Here is a 24,873-nt window from a genome sequence, read left to right on the forward strand (position 1 = left end):
CAGCCACTCTCAACCCACTCTATGCGTTTAACGCAGCCAGCGGCGTGGGTGTCAAGCCGAGAGAAGGGAAGCTTAATTACGAGAGCGCGGAGCGCGCAGAACCCAAGGTCACCGCGCGTGATTGCTATGTAGCGCAGAGCGCTAATGAAAATGTAGGCCTTTACTGCTCTGGAACTGTCAAAGGGAAGAAATGGAATCATCAAAATACCTAGCATTACATTAAAGTGTGCTTTTAAGAAAAGAATGTCTATCGCTGGAATGACCTGACCTTTCTTCTCTGTACGCCGTGGTGCATTCCTGTGAATAACTTGATTTAAATGCCACGGAACGTCAATCTGGAAGTGGCAGGTTCAAAAAAACGCCGCGGTTAGTTTACCTGCGTCTGCCGTTACACACACTCACCTCGTTCTTTTTGTTCTCGCCGATGAAGCGTGCGGCCACGTGAGCTGGCAGAACGTTCTCCAGGAGCAGCCGGTTCAGGTTCTCCCGAGTCATGATCTCGTCCTGTTCCGTGCGGTTCTTGTTCTTGAGAAGGAAGTCTTGACGGCAGCAATGCTCGTTCTATGAGGAGGACAACCAAAGGAGCAGAAAGTTGATGCATTAAAAAGATGTTTTTGATCTTGTGCTGTGTGTTTCCTGTGTGTTGAATCTCCATATGGACATGACTGTGTGTGTGTGTGTGTGTGTGTGTGTGTGTGTGTGTGTGTGTGTGTGTGTGTGTGTGTGTGTACTTACATGTCGAGAGATGAGGAGCATGGTCACTAGGAAAAGGGTGACGTAGATGCAGCTCATCAGCTGAGGATGTTTGATGAGTCCTGCCTTCTTCAGGACAAACAAGTCATCATCACTGAAAACACACACACACACACACACACACACACACACACACACACACACACACACACACACATAAGCACACACACAAGCACATACGCATAAGAACACATGCTAAACACATGAGTAAATATTATTCACACACTTCCATTCATTACTGACACTGACAGACACACACACACACACACACACACACACACACACACAAGCATCCACAGTGTGGCCGGTCCTGTACCTGCCGTTAGTGGCGGCGTAGAGGATCTCGCCGTAGGAGATGAACAGACACTGCTGCGAGTAGAAGATGATGATGTAGTAGGCCGCCGAGGCCACAGACAGGAACAGCACTTTCAGCTCAAAGCTCATCCGCAGAAACACCCCACAGGCTATCAGTGCCAGGATGCAGCTGTACACCGAGTACTGGCGTAGGGAGAGAGGGAGGCAGAGAGAGAGAGCAAGAGAGAGAGGGAGAGTGAGAGAGAGGGAGAGTGAGAGAGAGAGAGAGGAGGGATAGAGAGAGAGAGAGACATTAAATATAATGTCAAGGAGATGAATTTGAAAGCACAAGAACATCATAACACAAATAACAGCAGACAAAACAAGAAAGCTCACTGGGAGGTAGTCTAGGTCGCCCTCTGTGATCAGATGAGAGGTGTTGGGACAAGTGCGGTCAGAAGGAGTGTCAGACTGGGATGGAAGAGGAGACTCCAGAAAACACTGGGACAGAGAACAAAACAGAGGTTGATTGGGTTTACATGGTTGTACGGGAGCATGAAGTGTCCTTAGGACTGAACAGAAGTGAAAAAGGAGGCTAAACACAAAGCTGTAGTCTTTGGTCCTCTAAAAAATCTTAACAATTATTTAATTCAAATAATTACTTACTTACTTATTTAATTAATACTTCCTAGTCTAAGGGTTATTCTAATCAATTAAACATAATGCCAATGTAATGAGTAGGAATAGTCAATCTCCCATGTCATTACAGAGTCATCTTAAAGTCACTACATAGACATGTGATAAAACATGAAAAAATAAAGTCTAGTACTCTAGTAAAATAAAGTCAGTCTAGGACTCTACATCTAAAGCCTGTAAGAAATACTCCATTACCAGGTTAAAAACAGCCATGATGATGATGACTGCCGTGATGATGGTCGCCAGCGGCAGGCGTACAAAAGGCCTCTTCACCACCGCCTCGGAGATGGCAGGTAGACACTGGCAGGAGGCCAGCTTGTCAGGGAACAGACGCTGAGGAGGGAAGACAACACGTTCAGCCGGCAGTCAGGCAGATCTAACAAAGGACACCTTCCCATATCTGCACCTTAAGCTGGGACCGCACAGTTAGTTTGTCAGAGACGAGGCCTACACACCAGAGGACAAGCTCATATCTCTGTCTGTCTGTCTGTCTGTCTGTCTGTCTATCACACACACATGCACACACACACACACACTTACTTTCTCTCTTCGTCCCGGTTGGGGCATAAGGCCCCAGGAAAAAAAACAATTGGTACAGAAACTGCAACACACGCACATATACAGTACACACACACACACACACACACACACCACTCATGATCATACATAAACTAATCTCCCATTTGTGATGAGAAATGCAGTGCCCCCGTACTCACCTGTATCTGTCCAGAGAAGCAGATGCCTAGGGTCAGCAGGAGGACAGACACCAGCACCCCAAACCCGATGGCCAGACTGCCCGGCCTGTGGCACGCACACAAGACAACAAAAACAACGACGTTATGACACAGGTCATTCTCCCCATTCTACTGCATCAAGCCAATGTAATTCTAAAAGCAAACACAGGACTGCATTATTGAATCAATTTCCTGCCGGGGACTGATATCATGGTGAAGAGTCAACTCAATAAGACTCCTGCTCTTTGTCTGTGATTCAATATGTGGATATAGATTCAGCGTGTTTTCTGGGATGAGATCAAGTGCACCAACCGAGACTTGTACTTCTGTACCATATTAAAGGACCTTTAAAGAGCAACAGGTACTTACTCCCTGGTGACAAACATCTGAACCAAAAAGATGCAGAAGAAGATGAACGTGGCGCATCCTACGTAGTACTTAAAGATGGGCAGGTCAATGGCTCTGTACTGCAGAGAGAGAGACGGAAAACAGAGATTAAGCATCTGACAAGGGGAAACCAAATTATAGAAGTGCTGCGACAATCGGTCCGAAGACTGTAGACAGATCTAAGGACAGATCTTTCCACGTGGATTCTTCATTGTTAACTCAAATGAACACAAAAACATTTTTGGGGCTGGGGGCATAATTGAATGTGTAAAACATAAACTATATGACACCACACTGTCAAGGTTCAAATGCAATGATCCTGCTTTTTTCTTGATCTAAGAAACTGACACTACAGAATTTTGGGTGAAGCTGAAATGACTGAATGTATTCCACAATATTCTACCACAATACTCATATCTTTCCTTTCAACTCAGTAGTGCCACCCACGTCTATTTCCTGTATGTTCACACACTTCTAATGGCCACCCACTTATATTTCCTGCATGTTAAAACACAAACCAATACTGTCTGACAAGTCCACATCTCCCATGTATTTTTATCATCATCTTGATGGAAATTAGGCCACAGGGGCACCATAGGGACAGTTTTTTGGCTAAACGACAAACGACTAACGACTAACCTGTTTCTCCAGCTCCTTCTTAGTGAACCACATGGTCAGGCTGCGGATCTCCTCCGATTTAACCCACTGCCTGGGGCACACACACAAAGCAATCTTTAAGGGCCGGGACACTAAGCTATGCAACAGGTAGCATACAGGAATCGTGTGCGTGTGCGTGTGTGTGTGTGTGTGTGTGCGTGTCTTCTACTTGTTTGCATGTTTAATTGTCAGTGCATGCACAGTGTGCGTGTGAGTCTATCTCTGTGTGTTTGCGTGTGTGTGTGTGTGTGTGTGTGTGTGTGTGTGTGTGTGTGTGTGTGTGTGTGTGTGTGTGTGTGCGTGTGTGTGTGTAAACCTACTTGCTGGAGCTCAGTTCATCAATGGTGGTGATCATCTCATTGTGAAGCTCCTCATCAAACTTGCTCTTCTGAGATTTGCATCTGTAGGCAATAAAAACATGTAAAAAATCAAGACACACACACACACACACACACACGCACACCGACGCGCGCACACACACACACACACACACACACACACACAGGGCAGGGTAGTGATGACAACCAGCTAGCATCATGCGGGTTACCCGGCCCCTGTTAGCTGTGCAGGAGGAGAGAGTGGGAGGGTCCAGTGGAAGCATTAGTGAGAGTGGGGGGGAGGAGAGGAGGCCACACGGTACAGTGAGTCTGGGGGATAAGAGAGGGTGGGGAGAGTGGACACAGCTATGGTCATCTCCCATCTGGCACCGCTGGACAGAGACAGAGAGTAAGGGAGAGAGAGAGAGAGGTAGGTGTGTGTGTGTGTGTGTGTGTGTGTGTGTGTGTGTGTGTGTGTGAGAGAGAGAGAGTGTGTGTGTGTGTGTGTGTGTATGTGTGTGTGTGAGAGAGTGTGTGTGTGTGTCTGTGTGTGTGTGTGTGTGTGTGTGTGTGTGTGTGTGAGAGTGTGTGAGTGTGTGTGTGTGAGTGAGAGTGTGTGTGAGTGTGTGTGTGTGTGTGTGTGTGTGTGTGTGTGTGTGTGTGTGTGTGTGTGTGCGTGCGTGTGTGTGCGTGTGTGTGTGTGTGTGTGTGTGCCCCCGCTGTGTGTACTGAAGGATTCGGTGTTAGAGGAACCCCATGGGGGAAGACAGGAATCCCTGTGCACTGTGTCCAGAGTCAGCACCACCAGGAAGGAAACGTCTCGCTTCCTCTCTCTCAAACACGCACACACTCACACACACACACACACACACCCTCTCTCACTCTCTCTCTCTGTCTCGCACACGCACACACGCGTGCACACACGCACAGTCATTTCCTGCCTATCTTGACAGTGCCCCACTCAAAAGCTAGTGAGAGCCATAGAACAAACACATGTTTGGAAGGGGGGGGGAGTGCAGTGTGTGTGTGTGTGTGTGTGTGTGTGTGTGTGTGTAAGTAGGGGAGAAGGGGAGAGGATACCACTGGCCATGCTTGCTGAGTGAATACTGAGGGTTGCCTGTGTCATCTTGGCACAGAGGCAAACAGTGCAGCAAGTGAGTGATAGCCCCAGGGTGTGAGGGAGAGGGAGGGGTGGGTTGGGTTGGGTTGGGTTGGGTTGGGTTGGGTTGGGTTGGGTTAGTGGTGAAACTGCAGCTCCTTCGCCCCCACATGGGGGGAGAGCTGCGGAGCCAAAATGGCCGCACTCACTTAGAGGTGCTGTTCGGAGGGGCAGGCAAGGGGAAGGACTCCTCGTGAGGCTCATCAAAGCTGTCGGAGACCAACAGTGAGAGAGACACACACACACATACACAGCAGACACGCGCACACAGACACACAGACACACACACACACAAGTTGAACGAGGTCGACCTGGAGCGTAAGCGTTCTGCACAGCACAGCACAGCACAGCACGGCAAGGCATGGCACCACACAGCACGGGGCAGCTGTGCACAAGGGTGCCACCTCGTCTACGTTCATTCCAGAGTGTGTTGTGTATGTGTGTGTGTGTATTCTAAGCCTGTGACATTTTGGGAGCATGGTTCCGTGTGCGCGTGTGCATGTGTTTCCGTGTGTGTGTGTGTGTGTGTGTGTGTGTGTGTGTGTTTCTGTGTGTGTCTGTGTGTGTGCGTGTGTGTGTGTGTGTGTGACTGTGTGTTGTGATTTTGTGTAGTCATTCTTACCTTTCTGTGATTTTAGGGCACTGTGGTGTTCTCAATGGAATGTCCTAAACATGATTTTTAAAAAAAGACAATCAGTAACACAACCCAAGAAAAACACGTGGTGTGCACTACATGCCTACAAGTTTTACTGGAAAGCAAACAGACACATGACCCTTTCAAAAACACTGAACACATGTATTTTGAGAGGCATCCCGCTGTAGGAAAAACATTCTCTCTTCAGCGTTCACGGGGTGACTACACTGATGGCAAACGCAAGAACCACTGAAGTCTCCATTTCAGTTCACCTCCAATCAACTTCATTCGATTGGACTTGAATCAATTGAATTGCGCTTGGCTCTGTGTTCAAAACGAATTCCACGTTATATCCATGTAATGCCAATAACAATACACAACGTCTCAAGATGTCTTACAGAGCTCAAGACCTACACCCCCCCAGAGTAAGTACAAAAGACTGGTGGTAAAGGAAAGCTTCCTTTTACCAGGAAAAACCCATCCGGGGGGCTAAGGCCTTGCCCAGTGAGATACAGACAGAGCCCCCCCCTCCCCTTACAATTCCTCGACAAAAAATGGGAGAAAAGGACAAGCAGGCACAATTCATACACAGAATCAAGCAAGTTACCTGCGTCGTATTGGCATACAGTACATGGGACAGAAGTCCATCAGTCATACAAACAGGCTGCAGGGTGTAGCAGTAGGGAGATAGAGTGAGGCCATAACTCTAGCATACACATATGTGACCCTGCAAAGCGAAACCAGTCGCTTCGGTAAAATTTACGAAATTAAGTTATTGTGCTCACATGAACGACCATAAATTAAGCTTTCCAACGATATGTATATCGACGCGTATAAGATAAGATAAGAGAGATAAGATAAGAAGAGATAAGATAACCACATCCAAAGTTGACATGGTTCTTCTATCACGATATGAAACCGGGTTTAACAGTCAAAACGTATGCTCATATCGTGAGTTCACGATATGAAACGGTAGACTGTGTACTGTCGAATTATGCGAAAACGTGAAATTCAACATGTTTATGTTTGCTTATTGTGGATTTTCTCAAATTAACGTTGTGCGCAAAGCGACTGATTTCGCTTTGATGGGTCACATATAGTAGCCGTAGTACGGCGCGGTGATGAGGTACCTTGTTGCGGGCCTTGCCGTTGCCCATGGCGTCGGTGGGGAAGCCCTCGGCTCGGCTCTGCAGGTGTGCGAAGGGCTTGACCGCGCCCCAGGACTCCAGGTAGCGCGTCATGCGCACCGACGCCCGCATCTTCAGCCCGTCGTTCACGCGCGGCTTTGTGCTCTTGTTCTGCGCCTGGTCCTTGGACTGTGTGTGTGTGTGTGTGTGTGTGGGGAGGAAGCACATCGGACACGTATGTTACAAAACAAACATATGTTGACACATGCAAAAGAAGCACTCATACGGCAGACCGTAAATAATGCCAAACTGTAAGAATGAACAAGTCCCAAAGCATAACACCGTCACACTGTGTTATTTTGTTCCCACTCTACTTCAGCTTCTGTCCATCCCTGACTTACTTCAGGAGGCAAAGTTGCAGAGAGTGCACGGCACGCACATCCAACTTTTCAGAGGTGCAGGGTAAAATAGAAGCGTAAATATTGAAAAACAACCTGACGAAGACCAGCTTTGGCTGAAGAACGTTGTGGAGCAGCAGCAACAGTGTGCGGGTACTTTTTACATTTTCACATCAGGAGACACACACACACACACAAAGACGGTGTTCTAGGGGGGGACCCTGAAGCGGAGATGTCTTGGAGGCGAGCGGCGCGAGCAACTCACCCGAGGGTCGATGACCAGGTAGGTGTGCAACTTCATCTCCTTCAGGTAGGGGTCGCGCTCGTGGCCGTTGCCCTCCTCCACCTCGTAGGCCTTGTTCAGGTGCTTCAGGGTGGACTCCGTGATGTGCACTCGCCTGCAGACAACAACAATAACAACAACAGCAACAACAAGTTGCATTTAGATTAGATTTAGCGCGTCATCAAGGCACCGCAAGCGCCTGAACACCATGCTGATTTCACTATTCAGGGCTGAGATTCCAGAGAGCAGAGATGAGCACTATCACTATCAGCTATGGCAGTTGTTCAACAATGCTGGCGGGAAATAGACTCCCAGAATGATAGCTACCGTCTCCGTTTTTAGACACCGGATGTCGTAATGGTTCATTTCAAGGAATATTCCAGGGGAGCATTACATGGACAATTAAATGTGTTCACTTAGCAGATACACTTATTCATCTTGGAGCTGTTCGTGCCTTTCCCTTCCAGACACTGTGCCACTTGAGTCACAGGATATTACAGCTAAGAGAGTTATGTTATGCTCCCTTGGCATTGCCTGGGACGCACTGTCTCTTAAGAATGTGCGTAGGTTACTAACAAAGCTCTGCTGGGGTCTGACAGGATGAGTAATTAATTATGTATCCATGTCACAAAGATGCATAATTACTCATCCTGTCTGATGTCAAAGGATTACGATCAAGAGTATTCCACACAATGGTATTCTTCACAGGATGTGGTCCACAGAATTTGTACATCATCTTAAAATCCGACACACCAATATCACAGCATACAAACAGGAACCCATTATTTTTGAAGGACTTCTAACCAAATTGTCAGTGGCATCACTCGTGCGGGTACACTGGTTTTACAACAGGAGTAAAGGCGTCAGTAGTGCACATGGCCAGACGTACCCGGGCAGACCTCCCGACTCCATGTGATTAGCCAGGGTGACGTCATGAGACCACACGTCAAACTGCCACTTGCGCAGGCCGATGACTCCGCACAGGACATTCCCAGAGTGCACGCCCACGCGCATGTTGATGTCCACGCCAGTGGCCTCACGTACCTGTCTGGAGAGGGAGAGAGGGAGGGAGGGAGAGAGGGAGAGAGGGAAGGAGAGAGGGAGACAGAGACAGACAGAGAAAAGGAAAAAAGAGATGGAAAGAGAGTGGCAGAGGGAGGGAGAGAGAGAAGGGACAAAGATACACAGACAAAGAAGAGAGAAAAAGAGATGGAAAGAGAGTGGCAGAGGGCGGGAGAGAGGGATACAAAGAGACACACAGCGAAAAGAGAGAAAGAGAGAGAGCAACAGAGGAGAAGAAGGAGAAGGAGTGAATACTCTGTGTCCAGGGCCCCAGTGTATGAGCATGGCCCTGGCCAAAACTCTGGCTTAAACTTTTACACTTGACAAGAGTGATCTGTGTCCACTCTTGGTTTTGGCCGGCCATCAAAGGCCCGAGAGATAAAAACGGGCGTTGACCCCTGACAGTAAAAGCTCTCATAAGATCATTACAGCACAGAAATCCTTAAGCACACCTTTGGCCAATCCTCTCCAGTTAGCACACTGATTTGTTGTTACGTTCAGAACACTGACTCATGAACACCGTAATCCCTTTTAAAAAAAAAAAATCTCACGGTTGGGTGGTCATCTCATCTCTCTAATGTAGCACTGTCTGAGTTCAAGATTTCAGTGGTCATTTAAATAACCTCATTGGTAATTTCAACATTATGAATGTGCTGCACTCACTAACAACACACTGTTTCAGTAGAAAGAGGCATTTCAAGTTGTGGAATGGCTTGGAGGGACAGAGGTTGCCCTGATGAGTTGCACACCCACGAAGGGTCAGTGACAGTATAAGAATGTGTGTGTGGCTGTGTGTGTGTACTTACTTGATAGCCTCGCACATGTCCAGGCCCATCTTGACACAGTTCTTGGCATGTTTGGACAGTGACACAGGCAGACCAGACACACAGTAATAACAGTCTCCCAGAATCTTTATCCTCATGCAGTCGTTTTCCTGGGTTGAGAAAACACACACACACACACACACACACACACACACACACACACACACACACACACACACACACACACACACACACACACACACACACACACACACACACACACACACACACACACACACACATTAGGGATGTTCAATAACAAAACACAACTAGTCTGTAGTATATCTGAAATGTAAAACTGTATCGTTTCAGATTAAATAAATGTAATACTGTAGGTATGGCAGATCTTGATGACCTCTGATTTAAACTTACTTTGGCGATCTGGTCAAACTTCCCAAAGAGCTCGTTCAGCATGATCACCAGTTCTTTGGGAGAGCAGTCACTAGCCAGTTGTGTGAAGCCCACAATATCAGCATAGAGAATACTGCAAGAAGATAAACCAATGTCAACATCAACCACACTGGACTATGATAGGCTCCATCACTTATGGTGTGTTCATTACATCTGTGAATATCAAGGACAGCCATGGTGATTTCCCCCCCCCAACTGCGAGCGTTCATGTGGTTTGCCGTTGGAATGCATGGAAAGTAGACAGCACAACAAAGGTTAAACATACACTCATTAATCTTAAATAAACAGCTGTATTTGTTTAAAAGTGGGGTGTGGGACACTTCTGCAAGAGGGACGTTGGGATTTACATGGAAGAAAAATGTTTTTCCAATGCGAGTGAACGCACAATTACCTTTCATACATTTTAGTTTGTGCATATATTCTGATGTGTGTTATTATGATCATATATTATGATGATATTTGTGCATATATTATGATCATTTTAAATTTAGGGTATAGCAGGTTTCGTTAGTCTGGCTATCACCATACTAAGCTCAATCTTTTAAGATTGAACATTAGTATGGGGAATCTGCTCTTTATTTCTACTGGACAAGAGGCGTGCTCTCTCGGAGGAGGGGCGGACTGTCGAGCTCAATTGGCATCATTCAAACCAGCGCATCTTTTGGATAAGCTAGTTTGTGATTGGAGCGCAAGGTTCTGGCAGGGAACAGAGGAAATAGATGTGCAGGTTTCCAGCCTGAGCTGCCCGGCGAAATCCAAATTCAGACAACTTCTGCATTTACAGTACACACACTATCCAAACAGACGGACGATACTAAATTGTTCATAGTCTATCTGATTTTCATAGCTTCTTTTGTAAAACCAACACTGCCTATAGCCCCTTTAAATAACCTGCAAACTGGCACATGAGCTCCTACACAACACTCAGTACTGATCCCTGAGGAGCTACAAGTGATTTGACACGGTGGCCCTCTAATGACTAGGCGCTCTAGAGCTCCGTCTCATCCTAGCGCTGCAGAGAGGGATCATGGGAGAGGAGCAGAGGTCCTCCGCTGTCCTGGAGTGACTCCACGCTCTCGTCTGGCTCATCCGCAGCACTCGAGGGAACATTCAGCCGACCCCTGGTCTATGAATCACCTGACCAGATACATACTGTACACGCGGCGTGCGCGCACACACACACACACACACACACACACACACACACACACACACACACACACACACACATACACATGCATGCACACACACACACGCACATACTCACACTCACACACACTGGGAAGGCTAATCAGGGACGTGTTCCCTGGCTTGGCAGGCCTTGTGTCTTTCCACACAGCTGCCAACGCCTCAGTTCATTAGAGGAATGCTAACACCGACACCAACGCCATGCTAATGGCCCGTGAATGGTCATCCGTAGCCAGGTGCTCCTCCGAGGGAAATGCGAGGAATGACACGCAACATGGAAACGCCGAAGGAAGGAATGTCTTTTTAAGGGCGACGAGAGAGAGAGAGAGAGAAGCACAGGGTGACCTGACTGTGAAACTATGCCTTGACGAGAGAAAGAGATAGAGCAAGTACACCATAAAAAAAAAACTTTAATATGGTCAGTCCTCAAAACAAAGACCTCTGGATGCCCTTTCTGCTCGCGAGAAGGAAAAGAGCCAAAAAAAGAGTTCTTTAGTTCCTTTTTTTATGGTCTGTAAAAGAACCAGAGCAGGATGCCCTTTCATCGCTCTCGTAATGAACACTGCTCAATGAGACCTCTGAGACGCCATTACAGGGTCACTGCTTCCCGAGGCCGGCCGCCTGGCTGACCGGGCGAACAACGGCCCACTGTTGTCGCGCCCGGCGCAGGTGAACGACTGTTGAGGAGAGTGGCGAGCTATTCTGAGCAGGGACTTTTTTTTAGTTTCGGACAGAAAATGTGGCGAGCAAGACCGTGTCTAAATTTGAAACAGCTCCATGAGAACTGGACATTGTGAGGATCTGGTGGACCCTCCACATATAAATAGAATAATCCCAGAGGACATGGCAGGGGGGGAAATTGAATTAATCAAATCACTGTCTGTTAACTATGGTCATGTTAAGCATTTTAGAGTGCTCTGAAATGGGGGGAGGGGCATGCGCTACAGTGAGATGATTATTAGGAAGTAAAACTAAGCAGACGAGCACTTCCGCAGTCCTTTAAGGAACTGACCCACCCTGAGTCACAAGATCACAGAAGCGCAACCGAAGGGCATTTCTGACATCATGAGATAACATCTCCATTTGTCAATAAAGCTACGTTTGACTTTCACCAGTTACTGTATGAAACGTCAATGAAATATTCACTATATTAGGCTTAGTATTAGATAGATTGATAGTCTTTATTGTCTTATAAGGATATTCTTTTCTACATTCCAAAAAGATATCCCTATTAGGTGTATCATACGGTATGCACTTGTGGTGTTCAACAGGGTCCCAGCTGCAGGGTGAGGCCTGATGGCGACGTGTCTTGCCGTACCTGACGTTCTCGTGTCTCTTGACGTAGAGGCTGTGGAAGTTGTTGTCTTTGACCAGCCGCTGCTGCTCCTCCTTGTCCTTGCACTCCCGCAGCCGCTCCATGATGGCCAGCTTCATCTTCATGGAGATGTAGACGGGCAGCACCGACTGCAGGAGGTTCTCCTGAAGAGAGCCACAAACAATCGGGGCTTTTTTTTTTTTTTACAGTCACACAGCAGAAATAAATATTTGGACACTCCTTTTCCCTGTCTCAGATGAAAACACACAGACGCACGGCCAAAACACACACACACACTAACACTCAAACCTGCAGTATTTGAGCTTGTACGGTGTGTGCCGGCTGCCTTTTGTTATGAAGTTTGTGAGCCATCACAGATGGCGTTCTTGTCTCTACACTAATAAAAGCATCACCAAGTCTCTTCCTTACTCAGACCTTTAAATCAAGGTGATTTTATGCGCTTGTTGTCGAGGGGACGGAGAAGAGTGGGGAAGAGAGGGACTCTCTGCGCAAGAGAGAGAGAGAGAGAGAGACAGAGAAAGACAGAGAGAGAGAGGGAGGGAGGAACAGAAACCAGACATCGGATAAGGAGTTCCACCGTGAGAGAACATGTAAGGACACGACGCCGTCTGCTCTCTTGGGGAGTCCGGCCGGAGTCTCGTCAGCCCAATTCCCCGGCATTCCGGCGTGAGGGTCATTAGAGAGGAGCTGCTGGCCACTGGCCAGGCCTGACGCGGCCGCTGTAAACACCGCCGTGGCCGTCTCCTCCTCCTCCTGAATTACTGCAGGCCTCCCGCGCCACTTTACATACCTGGCTCTCGTTAGGACTCCTGTCCACTCAGACTCTCCTTTTCTGCCTCTGGCTCTACAACTATCCCCTTCTCTCTCTCTTTCTCCTAGGCTCCAGCTTGTAGGCAGACCGGGGCGATCTCGTTTCCCGTGCCTACATTTCATTTTCTTAGTGAATCCATCTTCCTTTTGCACTTTATATCTTTCGCCTTATGACTCTCAGACGCCATCTCTTTCTCTTTCGCCTCCTTTCCCCTTTCTCTTGCCTTTTCTCTTTCATGTCTTTTGCTGACCGTGAAGTCGGAAAAGCCATTCGCGCAGGGCGCTCCGGAGTCCTGACCGCACTAATTGATTCCTCAGATCCTTATCGGAGAGGTAAACAAGAGGCCACTCTCTCCGGTCAGAGGCTGAAAGCCTTGAGGAGATCAGGGCTCTGGTGCGTGTGAGGGGTGGCTGACTTTTTCACACTCATATTGGGCTGTGCACTCCGTCTGACACCACAAATCAGTTCAGTATGCCTGCTCATGGTATTCTCTACAGCCTTGGGGGGGGCATGACTGTGTCCTGCATTGCTGGGAGACACAGTGAAGACACCGCCATGCAAAATTGAGTTTGGAGCATCCGTTCTAAACATTCGCTGACCTTAAAGTAGCAATTACTACTGTAGCTTGGAGACCAGATGAATCTTACAGCAAATTTAAATTTCCACTGGCAGATCCGTCTGGCCATTCACATCCAGGCCTATTTCCCATTTACCAAAACCCCAGGAACCAATCACAATTGCTTATTCGGCATAAGGCGGGCTTTATATGATGATGAGGATTGGCATCAGTTGGTACCGCTTTGTACACAAACAAAACCCGAGCTGATGGCATCATTATTTTATAGGATTTGGTAAGAGTTTGATGTATAGATTAAGTCTAATTTTACCACTGGTTATGCCCCTAAGATATCGAAAGTGAACCGAGAGTGCTCAGACCGAGATTTCAATTGAGAATTCATCTGGTGTCAGTCAGGCTGAGTTTAAACTCAGAGTTTAAATTCAGAGAGCTAACTAGCAAAAAAGCAAAAGATTTGTCTTCGAAACAAGTCTTCAAAAAGCATTGCTGTCTCTGACACTATACATCTGGTGAAGCAAAAATGTCTAAACATATCTTTATGTCCATGTTTACATTAGTTATACTGTAGAGGAGTAGGACTCAAATCAGGAGATTCGATCAATGTTGTACTGTAAATGCCTCAGCCTGCACCCAACAACAATTTGTGTGCACATAACAGTTCAAAGCTCTTAGGTGTGCCCGCAATGTAATGTTCAACCCTAGACTGCAGTTATATTAATGGCAGGAGAAAATGGGCATGTGCCACATCAGTCTCTCCACACCACACACACACACACACACACACACACACACACACACACACACACACACACACACACACACACACACACACAGTATCCAAAGCATCCATGATGTACCCTTTTAATATTGGAAGCCAGTGACCATAACACATTGGCAATCACACTTCTAAATAACACACACAGGCAAATATTACACATTATCTCAAAAGAATGAGTTTTTAAATGTTTACGAACATAATAAAAAGATAACAACCTGCCACAATCTTCATAAGTCCTTTAGAGGTGTAAAATAGGAGGGCATATATTGATGTTTGTAATCATGTCTTTATTTGTTATTTTATGGCTGCTATCATTTGCCTGTTCCTTTCATTTGTTAATTATTTTACAGCAGAGTATAGCAGCTGTAAAAACAGTGGTTCAGTTGCCAGAATGTGTGAACCCTAAACAAATGCCCGTGTTGTTGTAAATAAGTAATGAGTACAAGAGAAGGTATACGCCTCTGCGTGTACTCATGCAGTAGGCTGGTCCAAATCAAATTAAACCATAAGCACGCCATCAGCTCCCCAGGCTTCCTTAAGCACTAACTAAATAGAAGTAATGCACTACTCCAGGTGTGAGCACACACACTCACTTCCACACACCACTTCTTCTATGTGTGTGCACTAATTGTACAGCACACTTTTCCAAGTGTGTGTGTGTCTGTGTGTGACAGAGCCTTATAGATAGACACAACTCTATCTTCATAGGGCTCTGGTGTGTGAGAGTGAGAACTGATTCTAATTTTATTTCTAATGTCTGTGCATGAGTGAGAACCGATTCTAGCTCTAATGACTGTCTGTGTGTGAGAGCGAGAACCGATTTTTGTTCTAATGACTGTCTGTAGGCGGTTTTCTACCGACAGCGAACCCGGTGTTGAACTGGTGCCGTTCAGAATTCTTCGAAGCGTGGTGCTCTCTAGTGAACCAGCCCGCATTCCCACCAGTTCTGAACGGAACCAAGGAAGCGTCATCAACAATGGGTGTTGCATGCAAAAGCAAATGATGCATAAGCCGCGGGAGAATGATATGACCAGTTGTCCCATAAAAACGGCAGAAACTAGCTCATGCTTTTAGCTTCTCCCCTCTGAATGGCGCAATGACACGCCCACTCCGGATTCGCAAGAAAAACCTACTATTTTTTGGTTCGACTTCTGAACCAAGGTGCCACGTTCCGAACTGGCTTTTGTTTGGTGGAAACGCGATGAACGGTTCAAATGTTGGTTCGCGAACGGGAACGGAGCCAGTTCTCTGTCGGTGGAAAAGGCCTATGTGTGTGAGAGTAAGAACCGATTCTAGTTCTAATGACTGTCTGTGCGTGAGTGAGAACTGATTCTTGTTCTAATGACTGTCTGTGTGAGAGTGAAAACCGATTCTAGTTCTAATGTCTGTGTGTGAGCGTGAGACTGGCTGAGAGTGCTCTCTGTACCTGCTGTCTTTTCTCGATCTCCAGCTTCATGCGGATGCTCAGGCAGCTGAGGGTGTCCTTGAAGGTCTGCCACAGAGCCCTCTCCATCAGGACCTTATGGAAGGCTCCCACCACACTCCCACACAGGAACACCACCGCGTTGGACAATATCTACACACACACACACACACACACACACACACACACACACACACACACACACACACACACACACACACACACACACACACACACACACACACACACACACACACACACACACACACACACAGCATCAAGACATTCAATTCAGGAATGATTGAAACTTAAGACAGACGGCTGCATTGAAATATCTAGACATCTTTGTGTGAGCCAAGGCCAAGCTATACGGTCCATGCCATCACGTGGACAATATCTAAAGCTGTAACCTCAGTTCTCTCTGAGGGAGAGTGCAAGGCAGTAGATGATCACAACAGGGAATGTAGTCTCATTGGATCTGTGCTTTGAAAGAGAACTACATAAATCTATAATATGCATTCCCAAAGAAAAGAAAGAAGAAATATAAGAGGAACCACCTGTTATTTACAGACAGACAGGGATTGTCATTTTTAGCTCAACCACATGGTTGTGAAACAACTAAATGTATGTGCTCACCTTCCACTTTAAATAAGACCCTTCCAAAGGCTGCTGGTATCTAATTTAATCTAATTCTAAAGTAGGGTTCAGACCAAAGATTCCAGATGAGACGAGCCGCAACGTTCTAAAACCTTGCGACTGCGACTCAACATGTTTAATGCTCTGCGACGGCTTGCAACGGCTTGCAACTACGTGCAACTTCTAATTCACACCGCTGCAACTCAGTCTCGTCTCGTCGGGAATCTTTGGTGTGAATTGGGCTTAAGGATTGCATGTGGCGTACCTGCTTGGCTAAGTGAGGAGTGTCTTTGGAGTCGAAGACGGCCAGCCGTAGACTCAGAACAATGATATGGGACAAGGAGGAGATGATACTGAGGATGACCGCATAGGCCATCTGGAATGGCAGCATGGTGTAAACGGTGAAGATAATGAAGAGAAAGAATGGCACCTGGAGGGAGAGAGAGAAAGAGAGAGAGAGATAGAGAGAGAAACAGAGAGAGAGAGAGACGGAGAGAGAGAAAAAGAAAGAGAGAGAAAAAAGAAAGAGAGAGAGAAACAGAGAGAAACACAGAGAGAGAGAGACGGAGAGAGAAAAAAAGAGAGAGAGATTCATGTATGGCAGCGGGGTAACAGATATTGCTCCTTAGATTAATATCACTACTGCAAAATAAGCAATGCTCTCTCTGTTTAAACATCTCACATAACTCAAGCGCAAAGAATTTCAAAATATAACACACCAAGAGAAACATACGCCTAAGCATTGACAAAACTTCACTCATCAATTACCTAATCTGATAAACACAAAAGAGATGAGAGAGGGGGAGAGAGAAAGAGAGAGGAGAGAGTCTGTGTGTGTGTGTGTGTGTGTGTGTGTGTGTGTGTGTGTGTGTGTGTGTGTGAGAGAGTCTGTGTGTGAGAGAGTGAGATAGAGAGAGAGAGAGAGTGTCTGTGTGTGTGTGTGTGTGTGTGTGTGTGTGTGTGTCTGTGTGTGAGAGAGTAAGAAAGAGAGAGAGTGAAAGTCTGTGTGTGAGAGAGTGAGATAAAGAGAGAAGGAGAGATTTTGTGTGTGTGTGTGTGTGTGTGTGTGTGTGTGTGAGAGAGAGAGAGATAGAGAGAGTCTGTGTATGTGAGAGAGTGAGTGAGTGAGAGAGAGAGAGACCAACAGAGAGAATGTGTGTGTGAGAAAGAGAGAGTGAGAGAGAGAGAGAGAGAGAGAGTCTGAGAGAGAGTCTGTGTATGTGAGTGAGTGAGAGAGTGTGTGTGTGTGTGTGTGCATTTTGCGTACTTGGTCCCAGGCCCAGATGTGCTCTCCGCTGAAGACGAAGGTGAAGCCCATGCTGAGGTGCGTGGCCCACACCAGCAGGCCCAGCAGCCGCCGCCAGCGCTGCGACAGCACCTCCATACACACCAGCACGAACACCACCAGGAACACACACAGCCCCAGGCTCACCACCGCCACAAACGCCGTGTGCTCCCGCGCACTCTGCCAACACAACACAGCCGCCCGCCGGGCATCAGTCATCCGTCACAAGTTAGCACCGATGTACATCAATAATTAGCACTGATTAACAATAGGCATTAGTTTTTTTTTGTCAATCCAAATAAGGAGTGGCATGGAAACATGTATGGAAACCCATGTCAGTCATTCATGTTCTTCCTGCATTCAGGGTGTTGCTTCCAAATCAATAAAATCAATACAACTGAACAATATAAATATAAAGAACGTAGTATACTAGTATATATGTATGTATACTATATTTCGTTTACTTTCATGGATTGTATACAATTCAATACTTACCTGTCAACATGTTCCTTTCCAGTGATTTAAGGAAGACATTCAATGCATAAACATACACGTGGGCAGAGATGAATGTTACGTTCATAAACTAAGATGGAAAATAATCAATGTCTTTATGACTTCCTGCCTATGACATTCTCAGGAGGAGACGAGTGAAGATGAGAGGAGAGGAGAGGAGGAGAGGAGGAGAGGAGAGGAGAGGAGAGGAGAGGAGAGGAGAGAAGTGAAGTGAAGAGAGGTGAGGCGAGGACAGGAGAAATGAGGAGAGGAGAAGTGAGGATAGGTAAGGAGAGGAAAGGTGAGGAGAGGAGTACACTCCAATGTATCAGTGTGAGAAGGGAGCGTTGCTCTTTCCGGGGAAAGGCATTCAGCATTATACGCGCTGCAAGGTGGTTTCCATGGCAGCGGAAAAGGGCAAGATTCCGTGTTCCTTCGACTGCTCAGTGTGGCGTCCCCATCGAGCGGCGCGCACGCACAACAAGAGCCAGCGCTGCTCTTCAACTAAAGTCAACACGGCGAAGGGAGAGTCATGCTTGTGGTGCACCTCGTACGTACCCCATATAAAACTGCTCTGGATTTGCATGCAACCTTTTTCACATGCTAGAACAAACACAACAACAGCCCAAGAAGATAAAACAGCTCGTTTGAAAGACACCCCCCCCCCCCCCCCCCCCGCACACACACACACACACCCCTCTCTCTTGCTCAGCATGAGCCTAACATTTGCAAATCAGCCAGAGATGATTACTGGAGATTTTATGCAAAACCCACCGCCAGAAGCAAAAAAATCTCTCTCCACTCCAATCACAATGTTGTTGTTTTTTTTCCCTTTTCTTTTTCGTGCATCCACAAAACCCCGCGTGATCCTCTCAACCTGTACCCTGAGCAAACTCTGCACTGCTCTCTGCTCAAGTGCCTCGCTAACACATGGATGTCTGCATGTGCTTGCCCTGCTCGACTGCAGTCCTCCCACAGCTAGTGTGTGTGTGTGCGTGTGTGTGCGTGTGTGCGTGTTTGTGCTTACGTGCGTGTGTGTGTGTGATGTCAAGAGAGAAAGAGAGAGTGGAAAGTTTGCAGAGATTTCATTATATCGAACTGGCAGGCTTCCGTCTTCAACAATAGCCCAGTGCAATCCTCATTCTCTCAGGATGATGCATCATCCCTAGCAACAGCACTGGCTGAGAGGGGAAACATCTCACTAATAGACATGCAATTCTCTCTGTGTGTGTGTGTGTGTGTGTGTGTGTATATATATATATATATATATATATATATGTATATATGTGTGTGTGTGTGTGTGTGTGTGTGTGTGTGTGTGTGTGTGTGTGTGTGTGTGTGTGTGTATGTTACCGTCACTGTTTAGAGTTCAGTGGGAGGATGTGGATGGATGTATGGGACACAGGAATGTATGTGTGTGTGTGTGTGCCTGTGTGAGTGTGTGTGTGTGTGTGTGTGTGTGTGAGTGTGTGCGTGCGTGTGTGTGTGTGTGTCAGTGACAGACAGACACAGGCACACAATAGCAGGAAAGTGAAGCTCCATTTTCCGTGAGAGATCACTGATAGAGGGGGGAGAGGGGGGGAGGGGGGAGAGGGGGGAGAGGGGGGAGAGGGGGGCCGTCTGATGGGCACGTCATGAGGCCGCTTGGCCAGGCCACCACCTGACTGACGGAAAACACGACCCGTCTCTGCCAACGTCAACAGGCCGCTCCTGTCCTCCGCCAGCTTGCGCCCGGCAGCTCGGCCACTTCCCTTGGGTGGTGCAACAACATTCCTCGCCCCATGGCATCACGCAATGCCCTCTCAGACACGGCTGCATTAACATCAACACTGCCCTCTCCTCTGACTCTCCTCTGCACAAAACCACCACCACCACCAAACACTACGGTACTACCACCATCATTAACCAGCACTGCCACCAACCCCCCTCCATGAATGAGACGCCATCACCCCCTCCTCCTGTGTTCTCACATCCAATTACGCACCTTCTGCTTCACAGCGTGTGTCCTGGTCACCTCTGGGTGCCTACATCTCACCCTTCCTCCACTGAGCTGCCTAGTTATTGCTAGTGAACTTCTGAACCTCCCCTGGCAACTGAACAGGATGCTCAACCTTCATGGTAAGCAACCTCATTTCAGAGGCTTAATGCAAGCAATGGATACTTCTCATACAAGAACACATTATCTTTCAAAAAGCATAGCCCTCCAAATAACCCCAACCAAGGTTTATCTGGGAACTTCCCCTTCATTTAGTGATCATTCTAGTAGTAAGATATGAGTAATAACATAATTGCATTAAACTGCAAAACAAATTTATCCATGAGTACAAATAAAAGTAACCTGAACCTGTGCCTTCTTTAGATGAAAAAGCAAAACAAACAAAGTATTCAACATGAAGGAGGACTGCAGAGGGGAGAGGAAGAGGAGGAGGAGGAGGAGGAGGAAGAGGAGTGTGTGTGTGCGTGTGCGGCCGCTACTCACCAGGCTGAGGGAGAAGAAGAGGATGAGCAGGCCGGCGCAGGACAGCATGGAGAGGCCCAGCAGCAGCACCAGCGGCTGGTATTGGCTGATGCAGGAGAACTTCCTGTAGAGCGCTTCCTGTTTCAGCTCCTTGTCGTTCAGCAGGTACTTCCCTTTGGCCGGCATGGTGAGAGGTCATGCGCACCCAAGTGTGAAAAAAAGACAAACAACAAACAAAAAAATACAAAAAAAAAGTCCTCCAGTGAAAAAGAAAGATCTAAGGGTTATTCCATCGTCACCATGGCGATGGTTGTTAGGACTTCCGAGTCATTCCAGTGCTTTCTAGCTCAGCTTCAGTTTAGTCTGTTTGTGGAGCATCTCCTTAATTTCAGTTGTCACTCTTCCATCTGGCTGTCTCTTTATTCCTCTCTCTCTTTCTTTTCTTTCTTTTCTTTCTTTGTCTGTCGTTCTTCTCTCTCTCCCTTTCCCTTCACTTGGCCGGCAGTAACAGTCCTCCTCTCCTGCCAGCAAATCAGTTCCCTCCCGAGGTATTGTGGAGAGAGAAAGCAGCGGAGTGGGGGATAGGGAAAGAGAGAGAGAGAGAGAGAGAGAGAGAGAAAGAGAGAGAGTGTGAGAGAGAGAGAGAGAAAGGGGGAAGGGGAAGGAGAACAGGGGGGGAGAGAAAGACAGAGAGGGCAGTTTGGTCGTCAAGGTTTCCACCAGCGCTGAGGATTTCCCAGCAGTCCTCGGAAATCTTCCCGTGTCCCGGCGACGAGGCTCCTCTCGCTCCTCTCTCAACTCCGCTGGATGCCGTCACACTGGAAGGTTAAACCTGACGGAGGAAGGTGAGAAACGAGGGGTCAGCTTGTTTTACGGGAACTGGGTACAGACGGACACACCACCTCGCCGTGGCAGGGGAAGAATGGATGGGTCATCAGGTGGGGAGGAGGGGTCGGTCGGGGCAGTAAGGGAAAGGGGTGGAACTTTCTTTTTTTGCGTTGGCTTTGTGTGCTCGCTTTTGTTGACCGGTCGTAAAACTATCCCCCTTGCAGACCCCGTTACTGAAACGAGCACACACGCACGCACGCACACACACACACACACACACACACACACACACACACACTGTCCCAACTTGACTAAAAAACATGTCTGATGTCAGCAGCACTACTTCTTTTCATTCCCACTCTTCTTTAATCTAGATCAATTCATTTGTGTTTGGCCAGGGCACACACACACACACCACTGTGTGCACAAGCCATCGCCACTTATTGAATTTCAATGTTTTGCAACTCTAAAAAAGAACGCCTCGTATAATTTACAATGGCCCGTCTCGGCTGTATTTCCCACGATCGCTGAAACGATCGCCGTCTTTTTTGTTTTTCTTCTTTCCGTTCACCCTCCGTGCGCTGCGGCTTGGTTTGGGCTCGGGCCACCACGGTCGAGAGCGGAGGCCAACATGGTCAACCTCCCTCCTCTAATCATCAGCATGGTGGTGGTGGTGGGGGGGAGATGAGGATTGTGGGAGATTCACAAGGCCCAGCAAGCAGCCAGACATCATACAACTGGGAGAACTACTGTGACGTTGTGACTTTTGAGTCATCTGCTCCATGGAGGACCCTTGTCTTTAAAAAAAAAAAAAAAAACCTCTCACTCCGCCGCGACTGTAGTCGTGCCAGTGCGATGATGATGGTCTTAGCGCAAAACTGCCGACGCTAGAGAATCCAGGTGGCCGAAGGAATACGTAATACTTGATGACGTGCTGCTGGAGCACAAAACACACACACACACACACACACACACACACACACACACACACACAAATGAGCGCTGTTCCATTGGTGGCTGCGTGGCCATTAGAGGCTGATGCGGCGCCTCGGCCTCTGTTCCCCCTAATGAGATGGGACAGGATATGAGCTGGGGGAATTCCTCCTGCCATCTGCCCTCGGAGCACAGACAGCGCTATTTATGAAGCCCTCTTCCCCACAGCTCGCACGGCTGACTAGCTGAACCAACGTGCCGCAAACACGCGTATAAAAGAAACATGAGGATCATCTTGTGATCGGTGCATCCTCCTATTCTCCAAGGACGCCTTCCAATAAGCTCCTTAATGGCCTCTCTCTCTCTCGAATCTGTCTTCTTCTTGAAGCGAGCGGTCATTAAAATGCCCAGTGCGCCACCACCAGCGAACGAGGTAGACTTGTACGAGCGGGTGCTGGCCAACTGGCAGGCACACAGGAAGTTTGCCCAGTGAATCAGAGAGGCCCTGCTCTATTTACCACACACAGAGACGGCAGAGGACAGAGGAGTGGGGGCGTTTGCGTATCTACTGTATATGTGTGTATTTGTGTATCTGTGTGCGTGTGTGTGTGTGTGTGTGTGTGTGTCTGTGTGTATATGTGTGAGAGAGAGAGAGCATAAGTGTGTGTGTGTGTGTGTGCATGTATATATGTGTGTGTGTGTGTGTGTGTGTTAGCATACTGTAAGTGTGTGTGTGTGTATGTGTGTGTGTGTGCGTGCGTAAGTGCGCGTCGCTTCCCCTCATCCTCCCTGGCTGCCGGGAGCTCTCTCTTATCTCCTCCCCTGGTTAATGAGGCCCCTGGATTGAGCCGCACTGTGTTCCCTGCGACCTCATCACACACAATGCTGCCCACAATGGAGATGTGTGCGCTCCGCTCGCCAGCCTCTGTGCTCCAGCGCCGTTTCCAGTTCAGAGGTGTACACACCCCACCACAGCGCAGCTTCAAAGGGTGGAGGGCAAGTGTTTATTTGGCGACCCCCACCACCCCCCACCACCCCCAACCCGCCCCCCGGCCTTCCCCCTCCACGTAAGAACTGTAAATAGAAAGCCTGTATCAGGCCGCTGCTAATTATCGAGGGCCCCCCGAGGGAGACTGGAGCGCCATTGTACATTGTTTGTTCTTTTCGGCGTGGCAACTGTAGCAGATGCAAAGGGCCATAAAAATAAAAATAAAGGAGACAGAGGGGCCGACGGGGGGAAGAAGCGGCGGAGAAAAAAAAAGAAAACAACACAGGCACGAGTGTGCGATGAGACAGCAGCCGGGGATGGACACCTGTTGAGTGACATGAATAGGATAGCAGGGGGGAGGAAGTGGGCATGGGGGGGGTGGTGGTGCATGGGGGGGGGGGGTTGTGGGGGGCTGCTCCCTCACAGATAGAGAGGGACACTATGACGTCACTCTGCTCCAACATTTACTGTCCTACACAGACATTTCTTTGACGTCACTCTGCTCCAACATTTACTGTCCTACACAGACATTTCTTTGACACCAGTTATATTTTGCTGTCTTTTACACACACAAACAGACACACACACACACAAAGACATAAACACACTAAAATACACTTGCAAAACAAACATCCGCGCAATCCACAACAATATCAACAGTTGTATACACAACACACCCAAACTCTAAAACACAGAAATAAACACATCCCATTCCTCCACCAACCATTTAATCATTCCACAAGGGGAAAAAACACCCACACATACACCCACTGAAAACGCAGATATGTGCACGCACGCACGCACGCACGCACACACGCACACAAAAACTCAACAGAAACACAAACACAAATGCCACATCACACAGACACACACACACACACACACACACACACAAGTGCCACACCTCCACCAGTCATCCCATCTGCTGCCAAAGTGCTCTGTGGGTTGTGGGTATGGGGGTGTGGATGGAGGCTGGGGCTGGAGTGGATGTATGTGGCTGATTAAAGCAGCAGCAGCAGACTGGGGCCAACATCCAGTGTGTGGCTGCCTCCTCCTCAGCACCCAGTTCAGCAGTGACTGGTGCACTCCGCTGGGTGTGTCTTTCATGTTTATCCAACACACACACACACACACACACACACACACACACACACACACACACACACACACACACACACACACACACACACACACACACACACACACACACACACACACACACACACACACACACAGTAAAAGTCCTGTCAATTATTTGATCCAACCATTTAGTAGACCAGCTCATCCTAATTAGCAGCCAGGTAAGTCAGACAATCAGTTGTATCATCTGTGTTAAGTGCACAGGTAGAAAGGACTTTTACTGTACTTTCTGGAAACGGGATGTCTGCCTCTGTCAGACACACA

At 47.8% G+C, this 24,873-nt stretch overlaps 1 protein-coding gene across 4 annotated transcripts in view; it reads right to left on the reverse strand.

Moving 5' to 3' along the window:
• adcy7 (adenylate cyclase 7) overlaps positions 1-24,873 on the reverse strand; it is a 50,760-nt gene that overhangs the window by 4,472 nt on the left and 21,415 nt on the right. For 3 of the 4 annotated variants that reach the window (XM_062549870.1, XM_062549871.1, XM_062549872.1), the window contains exons 2-22: positions 20,742-21,552; positions 17,753-17,950; positions 16,751-16,915; positions 15,853-16,002; positions 12,243-12,403; positions 9,698-9,809; positions 9,308-9,435; positions 8,329-8,487; positions 7,422-7,554; positions 6,762-6,947; positions 5,620-5,663; positions 5,147-5,206; positions 3,842-3,922; positions 3,504-3,573; positions 2,847-2,944; positions 2,460-2,544; positions 1,939-2,076; positions 1,444-1,548; positions 1,070-1,251; positions 736-847; positions 403-561 (exon numbers count right to left, since the gene is read on the reverse strand). In XM_062549870.1, coding sequence (XP_062405854.1) covers positions 403-561; positions 736-847; positions 1,070-1,251; positions 1,444-1,548; positions 1,939-2,076; positions 2,460-2,544; positions 2,847-2,944; positions 3,504-3,573; positions 3,842-3,922; positions 5,147-5,206; positions 5,620-5,663; positions 6,762-6,947; positions 7,422-7,554; positions 8,329-8,487; positions 9,308-9,435; positions 9,698-9,809; positions 12,243-12,403; positions 15,853-16,002; positions 16,751-16,915; positions 17,753-17,950; positions 20,742-20,906 — 2,691 coding nt within the window. In that variant the 5' untranslated portion in view covers positions 20,907-21,552. The remainder of the gene's footprint in view (positions 1-402; positions 562-735; positions 848-1,069; positions 1,252-1,443; positions 1,549-1,938; positions 2,077-2,459; positions 2,545-2,846; positions 2,945-3,503; positions 3,574-3,841; positions 3,923-5,146; positions 5,207-5,619; positions 5,664-6,761; positions 6,948-7,421; positions 7,555-8,328; positions 8,488-9,307; positions 9,436-9,697; positions 9,810-12,242; positions 12,404-15,852; positions 16,003-16,750; positions 16,916-17,752; positions 17,951-20,741; positions 21,553-24,873) is intronic. The other variant, XM_062549873.1, reaches the window with a different exon arrangement.

Source organism: Sardina pilchardus, chromosome 11 (genome assembly GCF_963854185.1).
Source record: "Sardina pilchardus chromosome 11, fSarPil1.1, whole genome shotgun sequence".
NCBI classification, from domain to species: domain Eukaryota; kingdom Metazoa; phylum Chordata; class Actinopteri; order Clupeiformes; family Clupeidae; genus Sardina; species Sardina pilchardus.